Raw genomic sequence first — 22,945 nt, forward strand, 5'->3', positions numbered from 1 at the left:
GTGGCCGGAAGCCCATCTCAGGGTCAAATATGACACCCAGGTTGCGAACAGTCTGGTTCAGCCTCAGACATGCAAATACACACAAGTATTCACACATACGCAGTGTACAAGCGTGTACACCAGTGAATGCACACACACTCGTACACACGTACACGCAGCGCGGGACCTCCCCCCTCCCCCGCCTCTAACGCCTGCTCTCCCTGTTCCAGAGTACCTGCGACACGTTGAGGAGCCACTCGGACAGCATGGGCTTCACCCCCAACATGCTGCCCCGGCACCCCACCCTCGGCAACTTCGAAGAGTTCGCCTGCTGACGTCAACAGGAGCTGTGGGGGTGGGGAGGAGTCGGTGGTGTCACGGCGGAGGTCACCACGGCGAAGGACCCACGGTGGTGGTCTCACGGCGGAGGACCCACGGCAGAGGTCCCCAGCGCGGAGGTCCACACGGCGGAGCTCACCACGGCGGAGGTCACCACGACGAAGGACCCACGGTGGTGGTCTCACAGGCGGAGGACCCACGGCAGAGGTCCCCACCGTGGAGGTCCCACGGCGGAGGTCCCCACGGCGGAGCAGATCCACGGCGGAGGGGCAGGAGCAACACAATAAAGTTCCATTCAAACAAAAAAAAGGACACAAGGAAAAGACGGCCGGCGGGACCTCAGGCCGCGGGGGGGAAGACCCGCAGCCCCGCCAGATCGCTGGACCACGTGGCAAAAGGCCCCCTTGGAATTCAAGCACTGAGGCACAAACCCCTCTCCCCCGTCGCTCGCTCCGTCGTTCGATAATCCTGTAATTACTGTACAGAACATCTGTCCATCGGAGGGAAGGGTCATGGCACAGCCCAAGGCACAGCGCGAGGCCACCAACCAGGCGTGGGGGAGGGGGAGGGGTGTTTGTGTCATCGACCTCCGGCCCCGGATTCTGACCGACTCGTGTCGCGATTCTGGTCTCGCTCAGGCCGCCTGGGTCTCCCGGAGCCGCCCTTTGTCTATTCTGCACCCGGCTGGAGATGTTGGACAAGGCCCGGATTCCCCGATCCAGCGGACACACCGGGGGTCCTCACGGCCATTAATCAGTCCCGGGGAGTGTCTGTAACTCCCGTTAATCAGTCCCGGGGAGTGTCTGTAACTCCCGTTAATTAGTCCCGGGGAGTGTCTGTAACTCCCGTTAATCAGTCCCGGGGAGTGTCTCTAACTCCCGTTAATCAGTTCCGGGGAGTGTCTGTAACTCCCGTTAATCAGTCCCGGGGAGTGTCTGTAACTCCCGTTAATCAGTCCCGGGGAGTGTCTGTAACTCCCGTTAATCAGTCCCGGGGAGTGTCTGTAACTCCCGTTAATCAGTCCCGGGGAGTGTCTGTAACTCCCGTTAATCAGTCCCGGGGAGTGTCTGTAACTCCCGTTAATCAGTCCCGGGGACTGTCTGTAACTCCCGTTAATCAGTCCCTGGGAGTGTCTGTAACTCCCGTTAATCAGTCCCGGGGAGTGTCTGTAACTCCCGTAATCAATCCCAGGGAGTGTCTGTAACTCCCGTTAATCAGTCCCGGGGACTGTCTGTAACTCAAGTTAATCAGTCCCGGGGAGTGTCTGTAACTCCCGTTAATCAGTCCCGGGGACTGTCTGTAACTCCCGTTAATCAGTCCCGGGGACTGTCTGTAACTCAAGTTAATCAGTCCCGGGGAGTGTCTGTAACTCCCGTAATCAATCCCAGGGAGTGTCTTTAACTCCCGTTAATCAGTCCCGGGGAGTGTCTGTAACTCCCGTTAATCAGTCCCGGGGAGTGTCTGTAACTCCCGTTAATCAGTCCCGGGGAGTGTCTGTAACTCCCGTTAATCAGTCCCGGGGAGTGTCTGTAACTCCCGTTAATCAGTCCCGGGGACTGTCTGTAACTCAAGTTAATCAGTCCCGGGGAGTGTCTGTAACTCCCGTTAATCAGTCCCGGGGAGTGTCTGTAACTCCCGTTAATCAGTCCCGGGGAGTGTCTGTAACTCCCGTTAATCAGTCCCGGGGAGTGTCTGTAACTCCCGTTAATCAGTCCCGGGGAGTGTCTGTAACTCCCGTTAATCAGTCCCGGGGAGTGTCTGTAACTCCCGTTAATCAGTCCCGGGGAGTGTCTGTAACTCCCGTTAATCAGTCCCGGGGAGTGTCTGTAACTCCCGTTAATCAGTCCCGGGGAGTGTCTGTAACTCCCGTTAATCAGTCCCGGGGAGTGTCTGTAACTCCCGTTAATCAGTCCCGGGGAGTGTCTGTAACTCCCGTTAATCAGTCCCGGGGAGTGTCTGTAACTCCCGTTAATCAGTCCCGGGGAGTGTCTGTAACTCCCGTTAATCAGTCCCGGGGAGTGTCTGTAACTCCCGTTAATCAGTCCCGGGGAGTGTCTGTAACTCCCGTTAATCAGTCCCGGGGAGTGTCTGTAACTCCCGTTAATTAGTCCCGGGGAGTGTCTGTAACTCCCGTTAATCAGTCCCGGGGAGTGTCTGTAACTCAAGTTAATCAGTCCCGGGGAGTGTCTGTAACTCCCGTTAATCAGTCCCGGGGAGTGTCTGTAACTCCCGTTAATCAGTCCCGGGGAGTGTCTGTAACTCCCGTTAATCAGTCCCGGGGAGTGTCTGTAACTCCCGTTAATCAGTCCCGGGGAGTGTCTGTAACTCCCGTTAATCAGTCCCGGGGAGTGTCTGTAACTCCCGTTAATCAGTCCCGGGGAGTGTCTGTAACTCCCGTTAATCAGTCCCGGGGAGTGTCTGTAACTCCCGTTAATTAGTCCCGGGGAGTGTCTGTAACTCCCGTTAATCAGTCCCGGGGAGTGTCTGTAACTCCCGTTAATCAGTCCCTGGGAGTGTCTGTAACTCCCGTTAATCAGTCCCGGGGAGTGTCTGTAACTCCCGTTAATTAGTCCCGGGGAGTGTCTGTAACTCCCGTTAATCAGTCCCGGGGAGTGTCTGTAACAGGGTCTGTCCCAGGATTTGACGGTGGGGCGGGGGGGAGGGGCGTTGATGGGACAGATCCAACTCGCCACACTCGGGCTGTGCCTTGACCAGAGGCTGGGGGGTGCAGACACATCCCTCTCCCTCCGTCTGTCGGGCAGCAGGGGGTCCCTGAGCGAGCTGGGCACCAAACAGGAACGGAGACTAAAGTCTGGGGAACCTGGGTGAAGGTGTTCCCAGTGAGAGGCTCGCGGTGGGGAGGGAACTCAAACCTGCGCCCGCTCCCACTCACCGCGATGGCCACGGATTGACCACAAGACTCGCCGAGCCTCGAACCACACAACATGGCAACCTCGGGCAATCGGACAAACAGCAAGCTCAGAACTCGCCCTCTCCCTCCGTCCAACTCGCCCAGCAGCAGTCTGACAGTTCACTACCGCGATCAGAACCCGGAACCTGCTCCCCCATCCCCCGCTCCCCCCCCCATCCCCCGCTCCCCTCCCCTCCTGCCGCCTGGGGCCACTCGCATCGAAGCAACGCTCCCCAGGCCCAGAGCGATGGCCTTTGAGAGGAATTCCTCGCTGGGCAGCGATTGCCCCAAACCACCGCGTGTCCATCCCCAGAACCCCGGGGAGGGAATGCTGTCTGTGTGCTGTCCGCTCCCCTTCCGCCTGATGTAGTTGTACCCCAACCCCTGATTCCCCTCCCCCAGTAACCCCCTCCCCGTACCCCAACCCCCACTCCCCCTGCCCCAGACCCCTCCCCCTGTAACCCCTCCCCCATATCCCCTCACCATTCCCCCCTATCCCCTCCCCAGTACCCCAATACCCTCACTCCCCCATACCCCCTCCCCCAATACCCCTCTCCTCTGTACCCCCACTCACCGTACCCCCTCCCATCTCCCGCTCCCTGCATGCTGATCCCCATTCATCATTCATCCTTTGTGAAATATATACATAACAGTACACAGATATATATTAATATACCAGTAATACCAAACTCTGGCACATATCAAATTCTGCCGCATTTTGTCAATGTATTAATGATGTAAAGTTTAATTATGGTTAAAAATAAACGGTATCGATTTTGAAGTGTTTTTCCTTGCTGACGGTCTATTGTGGTGACTGATTCCTGCACCGTATTCCAGACTCCACCATTTCAACACTCTCCCACCCTCCCACTCTCAGCTCCTCCAAACCTCAGCTGACCCGTGTCCTAACTCGCACCGAGTCCCACTCACCCATCACCCCCTGTGCTCACTGCCCTGTGTCCTAACTCGCACCGAGTCCCACTCACCCATCACCCCCTGTGCTCACTGCCCCGTGTCCTAACTCGCACCGAGTCCCACTCACCCATCACCCCCTGTGCTCGCTGACCCGTGTCCTAACTCGCACCCAGTCCCGCTCACCCATCGCCCCCTGTGCTCACTGCCCTGTGTCCTAACTCACACCGAGTCCCGCTCACCCATCACCCCCTGTGCTCACTGCCTCGTGTCCTAACTCACACCGAGTCCCGCTCACCCATCACCCCCTGTGCTCACTGCCCCGTGTCCTAACTCGCACCGAGTCCCGCTCACCCATCACCCCCTGTGCTCACTGCCTCGTGTCCTAACTCGCACCAAGTCCCGCTCACCCATCACCCCCTGTGCTTACTGCCGTGTCCTAACTCGCACCGAGTCCCGCTCACCCATCACCCCCTGTGCTCACTGCCCCGTGTCCTAACTCACACCGAGTCCCGCTCACCCATCACCCCCTGTGCTCGCTGCCCCGTGTCCTAACTTGCACTGAGTCCCGCTCACCCATCACTCTCTGTGCTCACTGCCCCCGTGTCCTAACTCACACCGAGTCCCGCTCACCCATCACCCCCTGTGCTCACTGCCCAGTGTCCTAACTCACACCGAGTCCCGCTCACCCATCACCCCCTGTGCTCACTGACCTACATTGGCTCCCGGTTAAGCAACACCACGATTTAAAAATTCTCATCCTTGTTTACAAATCCCTCCATAGCCTCACCCCTCTCTATCTCTGTAATCTCCTCCAGCCCCACAACCCCCCTCTAATTCTGGCCTCCTGAGCATCCCTGATTATAATCGCTCCGCCATCGGTGGCCGTACCTTCAGCTGCCTGGGCCCCAAGCTCTGGAACTCCCTCCCAAACCTCTCCCCCCTCTCTACCTGTAATTATAGAACGGTCACAGCACAGAAGGATGCCATTCGGCCCGTCGAGCCCGTGCTGGCTCTCTGCAAGAGCACCTCAGCCAGTCTCACTCCCCCGCCCTTTCCCCGTAGCCCAGCAAACTGTTTCCTTCAGGTACTTATCCAACTCCCTTTTGAAAGCCGCGATTGAGTTTGCCTCCACCACCCTCTCAGGCCGTGCATTCCAGATCCTAACCACTCGCTGCGTAAAATAGTTTTGCCTCGTGTCGCCTTTGGTTCTTCTACCAATCACCTTAAATCTGTGTCCTCTGGTTCTCGACCCTTCCGCCTGTTATGTATGCATGTTAATGTTGTACTGTAACACTAGACCACTGAATGTACCTTCACCCTGTATATACCTTACCTGTACACCAGAGGGTGCTGTTGCTGGAGACCTGAGAGCCACCTGCACACTGCAGGTAACCCAGTATAAAAGGGAGCTCACCCCTTGGTGTCCTCACTCTAGGAGCTGCAATAAAGGACTACGGTCACTACAGTTCAAGTACTATACCCTTACCTCGTGGAGTCATCTCTAGAGAGTGCTAGCATATACCACCAATGGGAACAGTTTCTCTCAACCTACTCAGATAGATAGATTTTTAACCAATAAGGGAATTAAGGGTTATGGGGAGCGAGCGGAGCTGAGTCCACGGCCAGATCAGCCATGATCTTGTTGAATGGCGGAGCAGGCTCGAGGGGCTAGATGGCCTACTCCTGTTCCTAATTCTTATGTTCTTATGTTCTTATTAATTTATATCCAGAAAAGCAGTGGTCCCAGTACCGACCCCTGGGGAACACCACTGTATACCTCCCTCCAGTCCCAGAAACAACCGTTCACCATTACTCTCTGTTTCCTGTCACTGAGCCAATCCCGTATCCATACTGCCCCTGTCCCTTTTATTCCATGGACTTCAACTTTGCTGTAAGCCTATTATGTGGCACTTTGTCGAATGGCTTTTGGAAATCCATGTACACCACGTCAACCGCATTACCCTCATCAACCCTCATCAACTCGATGAAGTTGGTTAAACACGATTTGTCGTTAACAAATCCATGCTGGCTTTCCTTAATTAATCCACACTCGTTCAAGTGACTGTCCGTGATTACTGTAACTAAATGCTTCCCCACTCCCGAGGTTAAACTGACTGGCCTGTAGTTGAAGGGTGTAACGTATGCAATTCTCCAGTCCTCTGGCAATACTCCCGTTTCTCAGGAGGATTGGAAGATTATGGCTAGTACCTCTGAGTTTTCTTCCTTCACTTCCCTCAGTGTCCTAGGATGCATCGCATCTGCTCCTGGTGACTTATCTACTTTAAGTACAGGCAGCCTTTCGAGTACCTCCACTTTATCAATTTTTATCCCATCCAATATCAACTCGACCTCCTCCTACACCATGTCTATGGCAGAAAGGAAAAGGAGGTGGGGTGGCATTGCTGGTTAAAAAGGAAATTAATGCAATAGTAAGGAAGGACATTAGCCTGGATGATGTGGAATCTGTATGGGTGGAGCTGTGGAATACCAAAGGGCAGAAAACGCTAGTGGGAGTTGTGTACAGACCACCAAACAGTAGTAGTGAGGTTGGGGACAGCATCAAACAGGAAATTAGGAATGTGTGCAATAAAGGTACAGCAGTTATCATGGGCGACTTTAATCTACATATTGACTGGGCTAACCAAACTGGTTGCAATGTGGTGGAGGAGGATTTCCTGGAGTGTATTAGGGATGGTTTTCTGGACCAATATGTCAAAGAACCAACTAGAGACCTGGCCATCCTAGACTGGGTGATGTGTAATGAGAAAGGACTAATTAGCAACCTTGTTGTGCGAGACCCCTTGGGGAAGAACGACCAAAATATGGTAGAATTCTTTATTAAGATGGAGAGTGACACAGTTAATTCAGAGACTAGGGTCCTGAACTAAAGGAAAGGTAACTTCGATGGTATGAGACGTGAATTGGCTAGAATAGACTGGCAAATGATACTCAAAGGGTTGACGGTGGATAGGCAATGGCAAACATTTAAAGATCACATGGATGAACTTCAACAATTGTACATCCCTGTCTGGAGTAAAAATAAAACAGGGAAGGTGGCTCAACCGTGGCTAACAAGGGAAATTAAGGATAGTGTTAAATCCAAGCAAGAGGCATATAAATTGGCCAGAAAAAGCAGCAAACCTGAGGACTGGGAGAATTTTATAATACAGCAGAGGAGGACAAAGGGTTTAATTAGGAGGGGAAAAATAGAGTACGAGAGTAAGCTTGCAGGGAACATAAAAACTGACTGCAAAAGCTTCGATAGATATGTGAAGAGAAAAAGAACATAAGAACATAAGAATTAGGAACAGGAGTAGGCCATCTAGCCCCTCGAGCCTGCTCCGCCATTCAACAAGATCATGGCTGATCTGGCCGTGGACTCAGCTCCACTTACCCACCCGCTCCCCGTAACCCTTAATTCCCTTATTGGTTAAAAATCTATCTATCTGTGACTTGAATACATTCAATGAGCTAGCCTCAACTGCTTCCTTGGGCAGAGAATTCCACAGATTCACAACCCTCTGGGAGAAGAAATTCCTTCTCAACTCGGTTTTAAATTGGCTCCTCCGTATTTTGAGGCTGTGCCCCCTAGTTCTAGTCTCCCCGACCAGTGGAAACAACCTCTCTGCCTCGATCTTGTCTATCCCTTTCATTATTTTAAATGTTTCTATAAGATCACCCCTCATCCTTCTGAACTCCGAGTAAAGACCCAGTCTACTCAATCTATCATCGTAAGGTAACCCCCTCATCTCCGGAATCAGCCTAGTGAATCGTCTCTGTACTCCCTCCAAAGCCAGTATATCCTTCCTTAAGTAAGGTGACCAAAACTGCACGCAGTACTCCAGGTGCGGCCTCACCAATACCCTGTACAGTTGCAGCAGGACCTCCCTGCTTTTGTACTCCATCCCTCTCGCAATGAAGGCCAACATTCCATTTACCTTCCTGATTACCTGCTGCACCTGCAAACTAACTTTTTGGGATTCATGCACAAGGACCCCCAGGTCCCTCTGCACCTCAGCATGTTGTAATTTCTCCCCATTCAAATAATATTCCCTTTTACTGTTTTTTTTCCCCAAGGTGGATGACCTCACACTTTCCGACATTGTATTCCATCTGCCAAACCTTAGCCCATTCGCTTAACCTATCCAAATCTCCTTGTAGCCTTTCTGTGTCCTCTACACAACCCGCTTTCCCACTAATCTTTGTGTCATCTGCAAATTTTGTTACACTACACTCTGTCCCCTCTTCCAGGTCATCTATGTATATTGTAAACAGTTGTGGTCCCAGCACCGATCCCTGTGGGACACCACTAACCACCGATTTCCAACCCGAAAAGGACCCATTTATCCCAATTCTCTGCTTTCTGTTCGCCAGCCAATTCTCTATCCATGCTAATACATTTCCTCTGACTCCACATACCTTTATCTTCTGCAGTAACCTTTTGTGTGGCACCTTATCGAATGCCTTTTGGAAATCCAAATACACCACATCCATCGGTACACCTCTATCCACCATGCTCGTTATATCCTCAAAGAATTCCAGTAAATTAGTTAAACATGATTTCCCCTTCATGAATCCATGCTGGGTCTGCTTGATTGCACTATTCCTATCTAGATGTCCCACTATTTCTTCCTTAATGATAGTTTCAAGCATTTTCCCCACTACAGATGTTAAACTAAGCGGCCTATAGTTACCTGCCTTTTGTCTGCCCCCTTTTTTAAACAGAGGCGTTACATTAGCTGCTCTCCAATCCGCTGGTACCTCCCCAGAGTCCAGAGAATTTTGGTAGATTATAACGAATGCATCTGCTATAACTTCCACCATCTCTTTTAATACCCTGGGATGCATTTCATCAGGACCAGGGGACTTGTCTACCTTGAGTCTCATTAGCCTGTCCAGCACTACCCCCTAGTGATAGTGATTGTCTCAAGGTCCTCCCTTCCCACATTCCTGTGACCAGCAATTTTTGGCATGGTTTTTGTGTCTTCCACTGTGAAGACCGAAGCAAAATAATTGTTTAAGGTCTCAGCCATTTCCACATTTCCTATTATTAAATCCCCCTTCTCATCTTCTAAGGGACCAACATTTACTTTAGTCACTCTTTTCCGTTTTATATATCTATAAAAGCTTTTACTATCTGTTTTTATGTTTTGCGCACGTTTACCTTCGTAATCTATCTTTCCTTTCTTTATTGCTTTTTTAGTCATTCTTTGCTGTTGTTTAAAATTTTCCCAATCTTCTAGTTTACCACTAACCTTGGTCGCCTTATACGCATTGGTCTTTAATTTGATACTCTCCTTTATTTCCTTGGTTATCCACGGCTGGTTATCCCTTCTCTTTCACTGGAATATATTTTTGTTGCACACTCTGAAAGAGCTCCTTAAAAGTCCTCCACTGTTCCTCAATTGTGCCACCGTTTAGTCTGTGTTTCCAGTCTACTTTAGCCAACTCTGCCCTCATCCCACTGTAGTCCCCTTTGTTTAAGCATAGTACGCTCATTTCTGACACAACTTCCTCAGCCTCAATCTGTATTATAAATTGAACCATACTGTGATCACTCATTCCGAGAGGATCTTTTACTAGGAGATCGTTTATTTTTCCTGTCTCATCGCACAGGACCAGATCTAAGATAGCTTGCTCCCTTGTAGGTTCTGTAACATACTGTTCTAAGAAACAATCCCGTATGCATTCTATGAATTCCTCCTCCGGCTACCCCGTGCGATTTGATTTGACCAATCGATATGTAGGTTAAAATCCCCCATGATTACTGCCGTTTTTTTTCACATGCCTCCATTATTCCCTTGATTATTGCCCGCCCCACCGTGAAGTTATTATTTGGGGGCCTATAAACTACGTCCACCAGTGACTTTTTCCCCTTACTATCTCTAATCTCCACCCACAATGATTCAACATTTTGTTCATTAGAGCCAATATCATCTCTCACAACTGCCCTGATATCATCCTTTATTAACAGAGCTACCCCATTCCTTTCCCTTCTTGTCTATCTTTCCGAATCGTCAGATACCCCTGTATGTTTAATTCCCAGTCTTGGCCACCCTGCAATCATGTTTCTGTAATGGCCACCAAATCATACCCATTTGTAATGATTTGTGCCGTCAACTCATTTACTTTATTTCGAATGCTGCGTGCGTTTAGGTAGAGTGTTTTAATACTAGTTTATAAACCATGATTTTTAGTTTTGACCCCTCCTGCAGATCCTTTATATTCATTGGCCCTTTTTGTTTTTTGCCTTGGCTTTCTCTGCCCTCCACTTTTACTCATCTCCTTTCTGTCTTTTGCTTTTGTCTCCTTTTTGTTTCCCTCTGTCTCCCTGCATTGGTTCCCATCCCCCTGCCATATTAGTTTAACTCCTCCCCAACAGCACTAGCAAACACTCCCCCTAGGACATTGGTTCCGGTCCTGCCCAGGTGCAGACCGTCCGGTTTGTACTGGTCCCACCTCCCCCAGAACCGGTTCCAATGTCCCAGGAATTTGAATCCCTCCCTGCTGCACCACTGCTCAAGCCACATATTCATCTGAGCTATCCTGCGATTCCTACTCTGACTAGCACGTGGCACTGGTAGCAATCCTGAGATTACTACTTTTGAGGTCCTATGTTTTAATTTAGCTCCTAGCTCCTTAAATTTGTCTTGTAGGACCTCATCCCTTTTTTTACCTATATCGTTGGTACCAATATGCACCACGACAACTGGCTGTTCACCCTTCCTTTTCAGAATGTCCTGCACCCGCTCCGAGACATCCTTGACCCTTGCACCAGGGAGGCAACATACCATCCTGGAGTCTCGGTTGCGGCCGCAGAAACGTCTACCTATTCCCCTCACCATTGAATCCCCTATCACTATCGCACTCCCACTCTTTTTCCTGCCCTCCTGTGCAACAGAGCCAGCCACGGTGCCATGAACTTGGCTGCTGCTGCCCTCCCCTGATGAGTCATCCCCCTCAACAGAACTCAAAACGGTGTATCTGTTTTGCAGGGGGATGACCACAGGGGACTCCTGCACTACCTTCCTTGCACTGCTCTTCCTGTTGGTCTTCCATTCCCTATCTGGCTGTGGACCCTTCTCCTGCGGTAAGACCAACTCGCTACACGTGCTACTCACGTCATTCTCAGCATCGTGGATGCTCCAGAGTGAATCCACCCTCAGCTCCAACTCCGCAACGCGGTCCGTCAGGAGCTGGAGGCGGATACACTTCGCGCACATCGGAAGTGTCCCTGAGTTCCCACATGGTGCAGGAGGATCATATCACGTGACCGAGCTCTCCTGCCATGACTTAACCCTTAGATACACTTAAATTGGCAACAACAATGTTAAAAGTTACTGACTAATATAAAAAAGAAAAAGAAAAACTACTCACCAACCAGCCAATCACTTACCCCCTCGGCTGTGACGTCACCTTTCTGTTTCTTTCTAGTTCTTTTTTGCCTTCTCCCTGTAGCTGCACCGGCTGGGCCTTTATAGGCCTCTCGCCGACCCCGGACTCACACCTCAGCGACCACGAACTCCCGCTGCCTCTCGCGGCATTTATAGGCCTCTCGCCGACCCCGGACTCACACCTCAGCGACCACGAACTCCCGCTGCCTCTCGCGGCCTTTATAGGCCTCTCGCCGATCCCCGGACTCACGCCTCAGCAACCAGTGAAGATTAGTGAAGACAAATGTAGGTCCCTTGCAGTCGGAGTCATGTGAATTTATAATGGGGAACAAAGAAATGGCAGACCAATTGAACCAATACTTTAGTTCTGTCTTCACAAAGGAAGACACAAATAAACTTCCGGAAATACTAGTATTGACTCTGGATCAGTTCCTATGGACTGGAGGGTAGCTAATGTAACACAACTTTTTAAAAAAGGAGGGAGAGAGAAAACGGGTAATTATAGACCGGTTAGCCTGACATCAGTAGTGGGGAAAATGTTGGAATCAATTATTAAAGATGAAATAGCAGCACATTTGGAAAGCAGTGACAGGATCGGTCCAAGTCAGCATGGATTTATGAAAGGGAAATCATGTTTGACAAATCTGGAATTTTTTGAGGATGTAACTAGTAGAGTGGACAAGGGAGAACCAGTGGATGTGGTGTATTTGGACTTTCAAAAGGCTTTTGACAAGGTCCCACACAAGAGATTGGTGTGCAAAATCAAAGCACATGGTATTGGGGGTAATGTACTGACGTGGATAGAGAACTGGTTGGCAGACAGGAAGCAGAGAGTCGGGATAAACGGGTCCTTTTCAGAATGGCAGGCAGTGACTAGTTGGGTACCGCAGGGCTCAGTACTGGGACCCCAGCTCTTTACAATATACATCAATGATTTAGATGAATGAATTGAGTGTAATATCTCCAAGTTTGCAGATGATACTAAGCTGGGTGGCGGTGTGAGCTGTGAGGGGGACGCTAAGAGGCTGCAGGGTGACTTGGACAGGTTAGGTGAGTGTGCAAATACATGGCAGATGCAGTATAATGTGGATAAATGTGAGGTTATCCACTTCGGTGGAAAAAACATGAAGGCAGAATATTATCTGAATGGTGACAGATTAGGAAAAGGGGAGGTGCAACGAGACCTGGCTGTCATGGTTCATCAGTCATTGAAAGTTGGCATGTACAGCAGGCGGTGAAGAAGGCAAATGATATGTTGGCCTTCATAGCGAGGGGATTTGAGTATAGGAGCAGGGAGGTCTTACTGCAATTGTACAGAGCCTTGGTGAGGCCTCACCTGGAATATTGTGTTCAGTTTTGGTCTCCTAATCTGAGGAAGGACGTTCTTGCTATTGAGGGAGTGCAGCGAAGGTTCACCAGACTGATTCCCGGGATGGCAAGACTGACATATGAGGAGAGACTGGATTGACTGGGCCTGTATTCACTGGAGTTTAGAAGAATGAGAGGGGATCTCATAGAAACGTATAAAATTCTGACGGGACAGGACAGGTTAGATGCGGGAAGAATGTTCCTGATGTTGGGGAAGTCCAGAACCAGGGAATACAGTCTAAGGATAAGGGATAAGCCATTTAGGACTGAGATAAGGAAAAACTACTTCACTCAGAGAGTTGTGAACCTGTGGAATTCCCTGCCGCAGAGAGTCGTTGATGCCAGTTCATTGGATATATTCAAGAGGGAGTTAGATGTGGCCCTTACGGCTAAAGGGATCAAGGGGAATGGAGAGAAAGCAGGAAAGGGGTACTGAGGGAATGATCAGCCATGATCTTATTGAATGGTGGTGCGGCCTTGAAGGGCCGAATGGCCTACTCCTGCACCTATTTTCTAGAATCTTCTTCCTTGGTGAAGCTAGATGTAAAGTATTTGTTTAGTACCTCAGCCATGCCCTCTGCCTCCATGCGTTGGTCTCCATTTTGGTCCCTAATTTGCCCCAACCCCTCCCTTACTCCCCGTTTACTATTTATTTGCCTGTCATCCTCATCATAGGTAGTCCCTCGGAATCGAGGAAGACTTGCTTCCACTCTAACAGTGAGTTCTCAGGTGACTGAACAGTCCAATACGGGAATTACAGTCTCTGTCACAGGTGGGACAGACAGTGGTTGAGGGAAGGGGAGGGTGGGACTGGTTTGCCGCACGCTCCTTCCGCTGCCTGCGCTTGGTTTCTGCATGCTCTCGGCGACGAGACTCGAGGTGCTCAGCGCCCTCCCGGATGCACTTCCTCCACTTAGGGCGGTCTTTGGCCAGGGACTCCCAGGTGTCAGTGTCTGAAGAAGAGTTTTGGATTAACTTTTATGTCAGCCGCCAATCTCAAAGCCACTCTCTTCCTTTAAGTCACTCTTTAAAACTGATCTCTCTGACCATCTGGCCTTTATTGCAAAGAGGATGGAGTATAAAAGCAGGGAAGTCCTGCTACAGTTGTACAGGGTATTGGTGAGGCCACACCTGGAGTACTGCGTGCAGTTTTGGTTTCCATATTTACGAAAGGATATACTTGCTTTGGAGGCAGTTCAGAGAAGGTTCACTCGGTTGATTCCGGGGATGAGGGGGTTGACTTATGAGGAAAGGTTGAGGAGGTTGGGCCTCTACTCATTGGAATTCAGAAGAATGAGAGGTGATCTTATCGAAACGTATAAGATTATGAGGGGGCTTGACAAGGTGGATGCAGAGAGGATGTTTCCACTGATGGGGGAGACTAGAACTAGGGGGCATGATCTTAGAATAAGGGGCAACCCATTTAAAACTGAGATGAGGAGGAATTTCTTTTCTCAGAGGGTTGTAAATCTGTGGAATTTGCTGCCTCAGAGAGCTGTGGAAGCTGGGACATTGAATAAATTTAAGGCGGAAATAGAGTGTTGAGCGATAAGGGATTAAAAGATTATGGGGAGCGGGCGGGGAAGTGGAGCTGAGCCCAAGATCGGATCAGCCATGATCTTATTAAATGGCGGAGCAGGCTCGAGGGGCCGTATGGCCTACTCCTGCTCCTATTTCTGATGACCCCCGCTCCCCCCCCCCAGCACAGGTCAGTCAGCACAGCCGAGCCCAGAGTGCTGATTCACCCTCTGCTCTGACCCGACCTGCCCTGTGATGCTCCCCTCCCTCGGGTAGTCCCGAGTGGTCAGCCCAGCCCCCACCCCAGGGACAGTTAGGGGACAAAATTGCCCACCGACCGTTTTCAAAGGGTTCCGTCCGTCCCAATGCCCGGGGCCGACAGGCCGGAGACATTCAGGTGTTGGTGCTTTTTGGGTTTAAGTTTAAGCGGGGTGGGACTGAGAGGCGGGGTCAGAGTGAACATCACTAGCCGGGGGGGAGGGGGTGTGGGGGGGGGGAGTGGGGTTGGAGTGAACATCACTAGCCGGGGGGGAGGGGGTGTGGGGCGGGGGGGGAGTGGGGTTGGAGTGACCATCACTAGCCGGGGGGGAGGGGGTGCAGGGGGAGGGGGAGTGACCATCACTAGCCGGGGGGGAGGGGGTGTGGGGGGGAGTGGGGTTGGAGTGACCATTACTAGCTGGGGGGGGGGGGGGAGTGGGGTTGGAGTGACCGTCACTAGCCGGGGGGAGGGGGGGGAGTGGGGTTGGAGTGACCGTCACTAGCTGGGGGGGGGCGGGGAAGTGGGGTTGGAGTGACCATCACTAGCCGGGGGGGGGGGGGGTAGTGGGGTTGGAGTGACCATCACTAGCCGGGGGGGGGGGGGGGGAGTGGGGTTGGAGTGACCATCACTAGCCGGGGGGGGGGGGGGAGTGGGGGGGGGGGGAGTGGGGTTGGAGTGAACATCACTAGCCGGGGGGGAGGGGGTGTGGGGGGGGGGGGGAGTGGGGTTGGAGTGACCATCACTAGCCGGGGGGGAGGGGGTGCGGGGGGAGGGGGAGTGAGGTTGGAGTGACCATCACTAGCCGGGGGGGAGGGGGTGTGGGGGGGGGGGGGGAGTGGGGTTGGAGTGACCGTCACTAGCCGGGGCGGGGGGGGGGGGGAGTGGGGTTGGAGTGACCGTCACTAGCCGGGGCGGGGGGGGGGGAGTGGGGTTGGAGTGACCGTCACTAGCCGGGGCGGGGGGGGGGGAGTGGGGTTGGAGTGACCGTCACTAGCCGGGGCGGGGGGAGTGGGGTTGGAGTGACCGTCACTAGCCGGGGCGGGGGGGGGGGAGTGGGGTTGGAGTGACCGTCACTAGCCGGGGCGGGGGGAGTGGGGTTGGAGTGACCGTCACTAGCCGGGGCGGAGGGGGGGGAGTGGGGTTGGAGTGACCGTCACTAGCCGCGGGGGGGGGGGGGGCGGGGGGAGTGGGGTTGGAGTGACCGTCACTAGCGAGGCTGAAAGTTATCCGTGCTGCGCTAGAGGGAGCGCCGCGCTGCCCATTGGCGGCCCGGCCGAACCCGTGCCCATAATTGACGGCTCAACCCGGCAGTCGGCCGACAAAAACACCATGGGGTGACCGTCAGCACCGCCTCCCCTGTACGGGTCGCCGGGCCCCCAAACCACAGAGCGTACCATCGGCAAAAGCTGCTCCCGCAGGGCACCGACCGGTGACGGGGCGATTCCGGGAAGGGGTAGCCCGTCGTTAAGGGGTCGGCACGGCGGGAAAACAGTGGGAGCACTCCCCTACACCGCTCCAAAACCGAAGGAGGGCAATTTCTCAAATGGCGGCCCCTCCGCGGCCATTTTGCGCCGACCCCTGGCTGCTCCGGCCTGATAAGACAGGGGCAATTTCCGTCCCTTAAACTCAACCCCGTCTCTTTCTCGAAGAAAGGCCTCAGCCACTGGAAGACTCCCGTCCCATCGACGTCAGTTCTGGAACCTTCCAGAAAGATAGTGTCATGTATGTACAATCTGTTTGTAGCCACCAGATGGCGTCATTGATGGAAGCCACTGAGCAGCACGCACATGTTGCTGCTCTGGTATAAAAGGCCAGCCATTTTCAGAATCAGGCACTTTGAGCCGTAATAAAGCAGAGCCCAGGTTGTACCTTGTCTAGTTAAACAGTACTCAGTTTGAAACTTTATTGCATACAGAACATTTGGCGACGAGAATACAAGAACCTTTGTTTGCAAAATGAGCACGATTGGATTTTTAGAGCGATTCGTGCAGGGAGAAGATTGGGCAGACTTTGTGAGCTGTTTGAACCAGTATTTCGTGGCCAACACAATGAAGGGAGCTGACGATGGAGATCAGCGCCGGGCTGTGTTCCTCACTGTGTGCGGTTCAAAGATCTACAGTCTGATAAAGAATCTACTCAGGCCTAGTGATCCAACAGAGAAAACGTACGAGGAGTTGTGTACATTGGTACGGGAGCACCTCAAGCCAGACAACGGTATCATCGTCTCGAGATTCAGGTTTTCGACACACGTTCGATCGGAGGGTCAGAGCGCGGCGGAATTCGTTGCCGACCTGAGACGTCTAGCCGGACCGTGCAAGTTCGGGACGGTGTTGGCAGACATGCTGTGGGACTTCTTTGTTATCGGTATCAACCACGAGGTGATCCTGTGCAAACTTCTGGCGGTGGAGGAGTTGGATTTAAAAAAGGCCATCCAGATCGTTCAAACATAGAAAATAGGTGCAGGAGTAGGCCATTCGGCCCTTCGAGCCTGCACCGCCATTCAATAAGATCATGCCTGATCATTCACCTCAGTACCTCTTTCCTGCTTTCTCTCCATACCCCTTGATCCCTTTAGCCGTAAGGGCCATATCTAACTCCCTCTTGAATATATCCAATGAACTGGCAGCAACAACTCTCTGTGGTAGAGAATTCCACAGGTTAACAACTCTCTGAGTGAAGAAGTTTCTCCTCATCTCAGTCCTAAATGGCTTACCCCTTATCCTTAGACTGTGACCTCTGGTTCTGGACTTCCCCAACATCGGGAACATTCTTCCTGCATCTAACCTGTCCAGTCCCGTCAGAATTTTATATGTTTCTATGAGATCCCCTCTCATCCTTCTAAACTCCAGTGAATACAGACCCAGTTGATCCAGTCTCTCTTCATATGTCAGTCCTGCCATCCCGGGAATCAGTCTGGTGAACCTTCGCTGCACTCCCTCAATAGCAAGAACGTCCTTCTTCAGATTAGGAGACCAAAACTGAACACAATATTCCAGGTAAGGCCTCACCAAGGCCCTGTACAACTGCAGTAAGACCTCCCTGCTCCGATACTCAAATCCCCTCGCTATGAAGGCCAACATACCATTTGCCTTCTTCACCGCCTGTTGTACCTGCATGCCAACTTTCAATGACTGATGAACCATGACACCCAGGTCTCGTTGCACCTCCCCTTTTCCTAATCTGCTGCCATTCAGATAATATTCTGCCTTTGTGTTTTTGCCCCCAAAATGGATAACCTCACATTTATCCTGCATTTGCCATGTATTTGCCCATTCACCAATCTGTCCAAGTCACCCTGCAGCCTCTTAGCATCCTCCTCACAGCTCACACCACCACCCAGCTTAGTGTCATCTGCAAACTGGGAGATATTGCACTCAAATTTCTTCATGCAAATCTTTGATGTATATTATAAATAACTGGGATCCCAGCACTGAGACCTGCGGCACTCCACTAGTCACTGCCTGCCATTCTGAGAAGGACCCATTTATCCCGACTCTGTGCTTTCTGTCTGCCAACCAGTTCTCTATCCACGTCAGTACATTACCCCCAATACCATGTGCTTTGATTTTACACACCAATCTCTTGTGTGGGACCTTGTCAAAAGCCTTTTGAAAGTCCAAATACACCACATCCACTGGTTCTCCCTTGTCCACTCTACTAATTACATCCTCAAAAAATTCCAGAAGATTTGTCAAGCATGATTTCCTTTCATAAATCCATGCTGACTTGGACCAATCCTGTCGCTGCTTTCCAAATGCGCTGCTATTTCATCTTTAATAATTGATTCCAACATTTTCCCCACGACTGATGTCAGGCTAACCGGTCTATAATTACCCGCTTTCTCTATCCCTTCTTTTTTAAAAAGTGGTGTTACATTAGCTACCCTCCAGTCCATAGGAACTGATCCAGAGTCAATAGACTGTTGGAAAATGATCACCAATGCATCCACTATTTCTAGGGTCACTTCCTTAAGTAGTTGGTATTTGTTCAACTGGTCTGCCATTTCTTTGTTCCCCATTATAAATTCACCTGATTCTGACTGCAAGGGACCTACGTGTGTCTTCACTAATCTTTTTCTCTTCACATATCTATAGAAGCTTTTGCAGTCAGTTTTTATGTTCCCAGCAAGCTTCCTCTCATACTCTATTTTCCCCCTCCTAATTAAAACCTTTGTCCTCCTCTGCTGAATTATAAATTTCTCCCAGTCCTCAGGTTTGCTGTTTTTTCTGGCCAATTTATATGCCTCTTCCTTGGATTTAACACTATCCTTAATTTCCCTTGTTAGCCACAGTTGAGCCACCTTCCCTGTTTTATTTTTACTCCAGACAGGGATGTACAATTGTTGAAGTTCATCCATGTGATCTTTAAATGTTTGCCATTGCCTATCCACCGTCAACCCTTTAAGTATCATTTGCCAGTCTATTCTAGTCAATTCACATCTCATACCATCGAAGTTACCTTTCCTTAAGTTCAGGACCTAGTCTCTGAATTAACTGTGTCACTCTCCATCTTAATAAAGAATTCTACCATATTATGGTCACTCTTCCCCAAGGGGCCTCGCACAACAAGGTTGCTAATTAGTCCTTTCTCATTACATATCACCCAGTCTAGGATGGCCAGCTCTCTAGTTGGTTCCTTGACATATTGGTCAAGAAAACCATCCCTAATACACTCCAGGAAATCCTCTTCCACCATATTGCTACCAGTTTGGTTAGCCCAATCAGTATGTAGATTAAAGTCACCCATGATAACTGCTGTACCTTTATCGCACACATCCCTTATTTCTTGCTTGATGCTGTCCCCAACCTTACTACTACTGTTTGGTGGTCTGTACACAACTCCCACTCGCGTTTTCTGCCCTTTGGTATTCCGCAGCTCCACCCATACCGATTCCACATCATCCAGGCTAATGTCCTTCCTTACTATTGCATTAATTTCCTCTTTAACCAGCAACGCTACCCCACTTCCTTTTCCTTTCTGTCTATCCTTCCTGAATGTTGAATACCCCTGGATGTTGAGTTCCCAGCCTTGGTCACCCTGGAGCCATGTCTCCGTGATGCCAATTATATCATATTCGTTAATTGCTGCCTACGCAGTTAATTCATCCACCTTCATAGCGAGGGGATTTGAATACAGGGGCAGGGAGGTGTTGCTACAGTTGTACAGGGCCTTGGTGAGGCCACACCTGGAGTATTGTGTACAGTTTTGGTCTCCTAACTTGAGGAAGGACATTCTTGCTATTGAGGGAGTGCAGCGAAGGTTCACCAGACTGATTCCCGGGATGGCGGGACTGACCTATCAAGAAAGATTGGATCAATTGGGCTTGTATTCACTGGAGTTCAGAAGAATGAGAGGGGACCTCATAGAAACGTTTAAAATTCTGACGGGTTTAGACAGGTTAGATGCAGAAAGAATGTTCCCAATGTTGGGGAAGTCCATAACCAGGGGTCACAGTCTGAGGATAAGGGGTAAGCCATTTAGGACCGAGATGAGGAGAAACTTCTTCACCCAGAGAGTGGTGAACCTGTGGAATTCTCTACCACAGAAAGTAGTTGAGGCCAATTCACTAAATATATTCAAAAGGGAGTTAGATGAAGTCCTTACTACTCGGGGGATCAAGGGTTATGGCGAGAAAGCAGGAAGGGGGTACTGAAGTTTCATGTTCAGCCATGAACTCATTGAATGGCGGTGCAGGCTAGAAGGGCTGAATGGCCTGCTCCTGCACCTATTTTCTATGTTTCTATGTTTCTATGTTATTCCGAATACTCCTCGCATTGAGGCACAGAGCCTTCAGGCTTGTCTTTTTAACGCATTTTGCCCCTTTAGAATTTTGCTGTAATGTGGCCCTTTTTGTTTTTTGCTTTAGGTTTCTCTGCCCTCCACTTTTACTTTTCTTCTTTCTATCTTTTGCTTCTGCCCCCATTCTACTTCCCTCTGTCTCCCTGCATAGGTTCCCATCCCCCTGCCATGTTAGTTTAACCCCTCCCCAACAGCACTAGCAAACACTCCTCCTAGGACATTGGTTCCGGTCCTGCCCAGGTGCAGACGGTCCGGTTTGTACTGGTCCCACCTCCCCCAAAACCGGTTCCAATGTCCCAGGAATTTGAATCCCTCCCTTCTGCACCACTCCTCAAGCCACGTATTCATCTGAGCTATCCTGCGATTCCTACTCTGACTAGCACGTGGCACTGGTAGGAATCCTGAGATTACTACTTTTGAGGTCCTACTTTTAAATTTAACTCCTAGCTCTATAAATTTAGCTTGTAGGACCTCGTCCCGTTTTTTACCTATATCGTTGGTACCTATATGCGCCACAGCAACTGGCTGTTCACCCTCCCCCTCCAAAATGTCCTGCACCCACTCCGAGACATCCTTGACTCTTGCGCCAGGAGGCAACATACCATCCTGGAGTCTCAGTTGCGGCCGCAGAAACGCCTATCTATTCCCCTTACAATAGAATCCCCTATCACTATCGCTCTCCCACTCTTTTTCCTGCCCTCCTGTACAGCAGAGCCACTCACGGTGCCATGAACTTGGCTGCTGCTGCCCTCCCCTGATGAGTCATCCCCCCAACAGGAGGACAGGAGTTTAAGGCAAATATTGGTGAAAAACCGAAGTTCGGCTCGTACTGTAAATGCGATCGATTTGGCGTTTGGCAGAGCGGCAAATAGCAGGGCCTATCCGGCTGCGTTCGCGAAACCTGTGGTTGCCCAAGTCCACCAGCGGGATTGTATCCGACTTCTCCATGTTGGTGTTGTGGGGGAAATCCTCAGCACCAGCAGTGCCGATTGAAGTAATATAGTTGCAATGCTGTCTGAGAGTGGGGCATCTCCAGCACAAGTGTCCACAGATGAGCAAGCGTGCTGCGACACACCACGTGGAGGATGAGAGTCAGACTAGCACGGATCTGAATATGCAATCCAAGATGCCAGAGGAGGAACTGTATGGACGGTACTCTTTCATAACAATAAAAATAAAACTGGGAAGGTGGCTCAACCGTGGCTAACAAGGGAAATTAAGGATAGTGTTAAAACCAAGGAAAAGGCATATAAATTGGCTAGAAAAAGAAAAACCTGAGGACTGGGAGAAATTTAGAATTCAACAGAGGAGGACTAAGGGTTTAATTAAGAGGAGGAAAATAGAGTACGAGAGGAAGCTTGCAGGGAACATAAAAACTGACTGCAAAAGCTTCTATAAATATGTGAAGAGAAAAAGATTAGTGAAGACAAAGGTAGGTCCCTTGCAGTCGGATTCAGGTGAATTTATAATGGGGAACAAAGAAATGGCAGACCAATTGAACAAATACTTTGGTTGTGTCTTCACAAAGGAAGATACAAATAACCTTCCAGAAGTACTAGGGGACAGTGGGTCGAGTGAGAAGGAGGAACTGAAGGATATCCTTATTAGGTGGGAAATTGTGTTAGGGAAATTGACAGGATTGAAGGCCAATAAATTCCTGGGGCCTGATAGTCTGCATCCCAGAGTACTTAAGGAAGTGGCCCTAGAAATAGTGGATGCATTGGTGATCATTTTCCAACAATCTATTGACTCTGGATCAGTTCCTATGGACTGGAGGGTAGCTAATGTAACGTCATTTTTTTAAAAAGAAGGGAGAGAGAAAGCGGATAATTATAGACTGGTTAGCCTGACATCAGTAGTGGGAAAAATGTTGGAATCAATCATCAAGGATGAAATAGCAGCACATTTGGAAAGCAGTGACAGGATCGGTCCAAGTCAGCATGGATTTATGAAAGGGAAATCATGCTTGACAAATCTTCTGGAATTTTTTGAGGATGTAACTAGTAGAGTGGACAAGGGAGAACCAGTGGATGTGGTGTATTTAGACCTTCAAAAGGCTTTTGACAAGGTCCCACACAAGAGATTGGTGTGCAAAATCAAAGCACATGGTATTGGGGGTAATGTACTGACGTGGATAGAGAACAGGTTGGCAGACAGGAAGCAGAGAGTCGGGATAAACGGGTCCTTTTCAGAATGGCAGGCAGTTACTAGTGGGGTGCCGCAGGGCTCAGTGCTGGGACCCCAGCTATTTACAATATACATTAACGATTTGGAAGAAGGAATAGAGTGTAATATCTCCAAGTTTGCGGATGACACTAAACTGGGTGGCGGTGTGAGCTGTGAGGAGGATGCTATGAGGCTGCAGGGTGACTTGGACAGGTTAGGTGAGTGGGCAAATGCATGGCAGATGCAGTATAATGTGGATAAATGTGGTTAGGAAAAGGGGAGGTGCAACGGGACCTG

At 50.4% G+C, this 22,945-nt stretch overlaps 2 protein-coding genes across 2 annotated transcripts in view; both read left to right on the top strand.

Moving 5' to 3' along the window:
- The window catches only part of LOC139261550 (acid-sensing ion channel 1C-like), a 56,267-nt gene extending 55,953 nt beyond the window's left edge, over positions 1–314 (top strand). Inside the window, exon 10 of the mRNA XM_070877071.1 lies at positions 210–314. Within this exon, the coding sequence (XP_070733172.1) occupies positions 210–314 (105 nt within the window). The remainder of the gene's footprint in view (positions 1–209) is intronic.
- Positions 1–22,945, top strand: part of ankrd29 (ankyrin repeat domain 29) — a 1,085,233-nt gene that overhangs the window by 581,497 nt on the left and 480,791 nt on the right. The gene's annotated exons all lie outside the window — the stretch shown is intronic.

The sequence above is a fragment of the Pristiophorus japonicus genome, chromosome 1, assembly GCF_044704955.1.
Source record: "Pristiophorus japonicus isolate sPriJap1 chromosome 1, sPriJap1.hap1, whole genome shotgun sequence".
Taxonomy (NCBI): domain Eukaryota; kingdom Metazoa; phylum Chordata; class Chondrichthyes; family Pristiophoridae; genus Pristiophorus; species Pristiophorus japonicus.